The sequence below is a fragment of the Phoenix dactylifera genome, chromosome 6 (assembly GCF_009389715.1).
Source record: "Phoenix dactylifera cultivar Barhee BC4 chromosome 6, palm_55x_up_171113_PBpolish2nd_filt_p, whole genome shotgun sequence".
In the NCBI taxonomy this organism is placed as follows: Eukaryota; Viridiplantae; Streptophyta; class Magnoliopsida; order Arecales; family Arecaceae; genus Phoenix; species Phoenix dactylifera.
In genome coordinates, this window is record NC_052397.1 from 17,374,145 (window position 1) to 17,380,640 (window position 6,496).

At 40.6% G+C, this 6,496-nt stretch overlaps 1 protein-coding gene across 1 annotated transcript; it reads left to right on the forward strand.

Moving 5' to 3' along the window:
- Positions 1-3,957: 3,957 nt before the first annotated feature.
- On the forward strand, positions 3,958-5,886 carry LOC120111137 (probable xyloglucan endotransglucosylase/hydrolase protein 6). Its single transcript, XM_039127651.1, has 4 exons — positions 3,958-4,409; positions 4,538-4,638; positions 4,715-4,911; positions 5,341-5,886. Exons 1-4 carry the CDS (start codon positions 4,241-4,243, stop codon positions 5,729-5,731), a joined length of 858 nt encoding a protein of 285 aa, XP_038983579.1. The 5' UTR covers positions 3,958-4,240; the 3' UTR covers positions 5,732-5,886.
- Positions 5,887-6,496: the final 610 nt, after the last annotated feature.

Here is a 6,496-nt window from a genome sequence, read left to right on the forward strand (position 1 = left end):
GAAGAAGTTCATTGTTTGTTTGCTTAAAGCATTCATTTCAAGAGCAGATCATGTTAATTTTCTTTGCAATTTGTGCAATGTGATTTTTGTTTGTGTTAGTATATCACCATAACCTAGATTTGGATTTGGATTCTTTTCATGTTTATCTTCTCAGGTTCCTTGTATCGGAATCTGATGGTGGTTCTGATTGTGTGCGGATAAGATGTTTCCCGCAAGCAAGGTGCCACTGACTTTTCGGTGTCAAGTTAGAGCTCATTCATACTTTTGAGAGATGTTCTTCCAACAAAAAGAAGAAATGCATTTTTTTGCAAGAAGACCAAACTGATCTTATTTTGCCAATTTATTAGCATAATAATATTTAAGTACATCTGTTTGATCCTAAGTTGCTGTCATAGCTCGTAATCTTGTTTATATCAGTCCTGAGATGAAATATTGGAGGAATTTAAGAAAGAATCTGCAGCTTCCCTTCAAGTTTAAATAATGAGAATGTAATCCATGATCCAACTGTCCAGTATGAACAAATCAGAAATCCTGTTTTTTTTATCTCATTATTCTTACAAACAAGTATACCTTTGATCCTCTAAGGTAATGGAGCTTTACTTTATTATGTCTTGATCCAACCCACATAAGGACCTGATGAAGTTACTTCAAGTTACTAAAACCTATGTAGAATTAGGTCGAGCCGACAGCTTACAGGACCAGACTTGATCCTATCCAAATTCATGCATCACTCATTTGGCCATTTCTAAAGATAATCCAAGGTGGACCCACTATGGCCAATTCATTTATCAATAAAGTCCATCATCCTGACATGTACAATAATCAGGCTGAATTAAAGTGATATAGGGTACAATATAGATAAATCGTAGATCCATTCCTTGTTCATTGTTGGCAAGTTTCCGTCATCTGCTCGATTTCCCTGTGAATTTATCAGTGTTTAAGATCTTTTCCTGCACAATGTCAGTCTACTGAAAAAATAGTCAGAGCCTCATGCCAAAACATGCATGTTTTTATTACTCACATTGTAAGTTTGTGTACTGATGTTAGTACTTAGTACAGTAGGACTAGGACCCCATTGAAAATCACATTAAATTTCGGTCTTTGCTATGTTGCCCAAGGCATTCGGATGAGCTATCCATCAATGTCCTTCACTCTGAAAAATCCTCATGCCAATTAAATAGATCTTGCATAACCATGTAATTGGTTCTCTCCAACTACTCGATCTTGCATATAGTTTTGTCTTGTGATGAAGGGATCGATGCACATCCTAATCGCTATCGATCGTACCAAGGTTTCCTTCGACAAATTTCTTGAGAAGTGTCAGATCTTGTACATTTACTTCATCAAAAAAGTTTAAGAGGTAAACTAAAATACAATGTTAATGGCACCCCTAAAAATCGACTTCAGATGGTTCCCACTTAACCATACGATAACATAATGAGCATATGGAATGGAGAGGGCTCATGTCTCACGGTGTGTGTTTTTTCCTGCACAAACAAAGTTAATATTATTGTCAGCAATCTTCTCCCAACTAGTAGAGTGTACTTTGGATAATTGGAAAGAGGGCTGTGCAAGAATAAATCAATCAATAGCTTATTCGACCCTGGCCATTTTATCTTCAACTATCTAAGAGAAGTAATAAGGCCTTAAATCACAAAACCGAGGTTCCCCTATTGCTGTGCATCCGTATCTGTGCAAGTTTATATGTACATAAAAACCATACACTATCTGCACTAAAGTTGTTTAGTGGCCACTGATTCCAGCGAACCCATGCAAAACCTTATATCAGCTAGGTTCATGAACAAGGGGATGAATCATATTCAATTAATACAAATACTTGTTATGGTTATCTACTTATCTTCCTATCTCACCATCCATTCAATGCCTTGCATCCTCTCCTCTCTCCCTCTCCCTCTCTCTCCTATCAGAGCTAGTTTGCATGGACACCATCGCTAAGGCCTGGCCTAAATGCGATATTAAATATTGCACCTATCGATACAAGGCAATTGCTTCCATACGGTTCCATATGGCTGAGGGAGTTAGTAATAACAATTATGGGGGTCGAGGACCACCAGGAAGCAGCTGGCGTCTCTTGGTACCATCTCAGGTCATTCAGAGGGTCACTTTGTCCGACCAGTTACGTTCACTTGCCCCATCATACAACTACCATGCAAGACATGAGATGGTGACATGGTGATTGCTAGTTTCCATCCCTCCCAAGTAGGAGGGGGAGTTGCTTAATGTAAGATTTTTTCTGTACTTAAATTATTTTTTTTGAAAAATTGATACCTACATGAATGATATCTAAATTTTTTTTTTTTTTGCATGTTTTATTAATGAAAAATAATATATTTCAAAATAACTTATATTTGGTTGGTCATCTATTTTTTTTTAAAAAAATATTTAAAATATCTGTTATGCTTTTAATAAAAAAAAATCTTATCTCATTATATCTAAAAGCTTAATAATATTTTTGAAAAAAATTATCTTAATTTTCAGCTGGTGAAAATTGAACTTTCTCATGTTCTACATAAAAAAATTTTTCTCATGAAATATAAAAATTTTATTTCCATAGAAAAACTACCTTTTCATTTATCTTCTTTAAAAACTCCAACAAAATATGAAGTGTTTCTGCATTTTTCTGTTGATTCTATTTTTTTTTCATTCTTTTTTCGCGAACCAGGCGATTCCTAAAATGTAATTAGAGAGAAAATCCAAAGTCCTTTTCATCGTTATTGCAATGGGGTATGGTTGGGATATCCTTATCTGCCAACACTTTTGGTCGCTCATATGCTCTTACGCCCATTCTCTCTCCTACATGAGGTTTTTAAATACTTTTTCTTTTTGGTACATCGATTCTTATATGCTACTTCTCTCTTATCTCCCTCAAATAATACTTTTGATGAATTTGTTATTTTTCTTTTTGAGAAAAAAATATTAGACAAAGCCTAGATCCATTCGTTTAGATAATGAACAAAATATTACGCAAGTATCGTCCCACTTTCATAATAATCAAGAGACTCTTCACTGTGTAGTTGTGCTATCGAAATCTTTTAGTCAATTAAGCAAAGAAAGATGGTATGCCAACTCCATGCCATTTGGCCATTTGAACTGGAGGAAAGAAAAGGGATATGCTTAGAAAAAAGAAATAAAATCATGGCACGACTTAGTTTCTAAAAAGAAAATTGATCACGAAATTCTTCTAACATCCATGAACCGGGCATCGCCTCGTGTCGATCTCATTCGATTTAATAATTACTTTTTTCGGAAATGAAAAATTTACGAAGGCTAATCTGCCCCGACAAGGGAGGCTGTCGGCGGCCCATGACCAATTAGATCACACCAGGCCGAAACTGGTCATGTCTCATACCACCACGTGTGCACCAAGATAATAATATAATATAGTCACCGTCGGCAGACGGCCCCACTCAGAGGTGACGTGGCTTGGTCGATAGATCCTCTGATAAGAAGTAGATAGTGGTCACAGCGTACGTTCGGCTCGAGGCCGTCTGATTCAGATTGTACGGCTACAATGATGATAAAATTGACGGCTATTTCATCACTTGGTAAATCCACTGAAATTAATCATTAAGTCAGATGTTTTGAGAATAGCCGATTAATATTATTTTGCTTGAGAAAATAATAGCGATGGTTAGCCATTATATTCTAAATTATGTCTATCCAATGATTATTGGGATGTAAATTTGGCGAATATGTACTTGCCTGATATATATGGGCGGTGCACAAGAGACTTCTAAACCCTTGTAATGGCGTTCATAACTTTTACCGTAGGTAGCAGCTATCGTTTCGAACCAGTTTCTCCGCTTTGCCGTGACGTGCGACTACTGTATACCCTCATTGCCCTGTGGGAGACTTTTAAGCACTGTTGTTACGAAATTAAAGCCTTTAAGCAGCAATCAGCCTACAGGACAAACCGACGTGAGTGAAGCTAAGAATCACAGGATGAGCGAGAGAGAGAGAAGAAAACAACAGTTAAAGCGAGGGCCGGGGACGGCTTGCTATTAGCTGGAAGACACGGCTGTCATGGGGCTTTCCATGTCAATGAAGGAATCCCCATTTCTTCTTCTTCTTCTTCTTCCTGCATATCTCTTTCCCCTCTCTTTCTCTCCCTATAAAACCCCCACCCTTCCGCCATTCTTTCCACAACCACACTCACAAAACAACCCTCTTCCTAATCCATCACCACCACTAGGTCTTGCTATATAGTGGCAGTGGGAGTATGGATCACAGCACTCTCTCTTTTCTCTTCCATCTCCTCACGCTCGCCGCCTATGTATCAGCCCTACCGGCCACCTTCCTCCAAGACTTCCGCGTCACTTGGGCCGACACTCATATCAAGCAGCTGCAAGGTGGCGCCGCCATTCAATTGACCCTCGACCAATCCTCAGGTAAATATACTTTAGCTGTTGACAAAAAACTAAAAAAAGATGATCTTCCATTTACTTATAGTACCATAGACTGGTGCTGCATACAAACAAACCTAACTAACATTATTATCTGCATGAATATAATTCAGGATGTGGGTTTGCTTCCAAGAGGCAATACTTGTTCGGGCGTGTGAGCATGAAGATTAAGCTCATTCCCGGAGATTCCGCCGGAACCGTTGCCGCCTTCTACGTCGGTGACTTGCCGGTTTACGTACATATTATACTTTACTCTCCCTCATGGCTTGGCTAATGTTTGATTTGGGCAGATGAATTCCAATACCAGCGGTATCCGCGACGAGCTGGATTTTGAGTTCTTGGGGAATAGGAGCGGACATCCTTACACGGTACAGACCAATGTGTACACCCATGGCAAAGGCGACCGGGAGCAGAGGGTCAACCTTTGGTTTGACCCCGCCTCCGACTTCCACACCTACTCCATCCTATGGAACCACTACCACGTCCTGTATGTATTGCATCACCATCATGGAGATTTCCAACAAACTCCATCTTAGAAATTCTCATGTCTTAATCCAGTTAGTTTCCGAGATTAAATGCAAAGGCACGCGTTCTTTCTTCCTGCATCAATACTCGTGCGCTTGTTTCTTAAAATTTTGAAAAAAAAAATAACAAGAGAGAGACAGAGAGGAAAGACCTAGGAGGAAGTAATTAATAAGTCGAAAGACAAAGTGACATGATTATTACCTTTCTTATGCGCCGCATAGCAAAAGTAGACCCGTGATCAGTAAATATAAAGCACCAACTCAACCACATACATGTGAACTAGCTCTATATAAAGCCTTTCTAATTACCTTATCACTTTACCGGCATACATGAACTTATATATCTTTAATAACGAGAGTGGCTTTTCTGCTGGAGTTGCTTGCTTGTATAGATTCTTTGTGGACGAAGTGCCCATCCGAGTGTTCAAGAGCAACCAAGCCCGGGGCATAGCGTTCCCCAAGTCGCAGCCCATGGGAGTGTACTCTACGCTATGGGAGGCCGACGACTGGGCCACGCGAGGAGGGCTCGAGAAGATCGATTGGAGAAAGGCCCCATTCCACGCTTTCTACAAGGATTTCGACATCGAGGGCTGTCCCAACCCTGGCCCAGCAAGCTGCGCTTCAAACCCAAACAACTGGTGGGAGGGCCCGGCATTCCGTCAGCTCAGTGCGATCCAAGCCAGGAAGTATAGGTGGGTTCGTGTGAACTACATGGTCTACGACTACTGCACCGATAAGTCCCGAAACCCGGTCACCCCGCCGGAATGCTTGGCCGGAATTTGAAGCACTAAGAATGAAGAAAATCGGACGCAAGGCCTATAAGTTTGCTTGCCTAAACGCATACTATAAGATGGTGTGTTGTCTCATTTGGTGGCTATGTAACAAATATTGTGCACTGTTGTTTAATTGTACCAATGTAATGTATTCGAGTTGTGATTGTCAAGTTAGTTGTGCATTTGATGGCTATGTAACAAAATTATTGTGCATGCGCTGTGGGTTAATTGCACCAATCTAGGTAGGTGACAGCGTTTATTTGTCGAACAAAACGAAGTCAAAGCAAATCAGAAGGGAATCGTGGTTCCCCTACACGGGAGGAGGATGGGCCGTCGCGCTGCCTCGCGTATTCGTCGTTGTATGGGCCCGTTGAGGTCTTTAGCCATCATTTACCGGGGGAAAAAAAGGAAAAAAAAAAAGGGTCTTTTGCCATCACCGGCATCACCTGGGTACAAGTGGGGCCCAGAATGGGTTTCTGGGGCTGTTATACGGCCACGTGTCTCGTGGAAGGCCGGAAAGCATGGATGGCTGACCGATTTGTTCGCTTTTTGTCTCGTGTTTTCTTAAAAGGGACCTTAAAAAGGAACCCGTTTCCTACAGTGATTTCTGTCGGTCGGGCTCATCAGGACAAGGAGTTCAGAGTACCCCATAACTTCTAGGGTAGCTATATTGCTACGAATACATGAAGTCAAATGGATGGGGAACAGCCAAGTAGGAACATGGTGAGAGATGTAATTTTTAGTTGAATCAGATCCACCGTTGAGCTGATAGATC

Excerpts from the sequence above, each read along its gene's own strand:
- LOC120111137 (XM_039127651.1), top strand. The coding sequence starts at position 4,241 with ATGGATCACAGCACTCTCTCTTTTCTCTTCCATCTCCTCACGCTCGCC. Across the intron at positions 4,410-4,537 it reads GACCCTCGACCAATCCTCAG|GATGTGGGTTTGCTTCCAAG; the intron begins GTAAATATACTT and ends AATATAATTCAG. Across the intron at positions 4,639-4,714 it reads GAACCGTTGCCGCCTTCTAC|ATGAATTCCAATACCAGCGG; the intron begins GTCGGTGACTTG and ends TGATTTGGGCAG.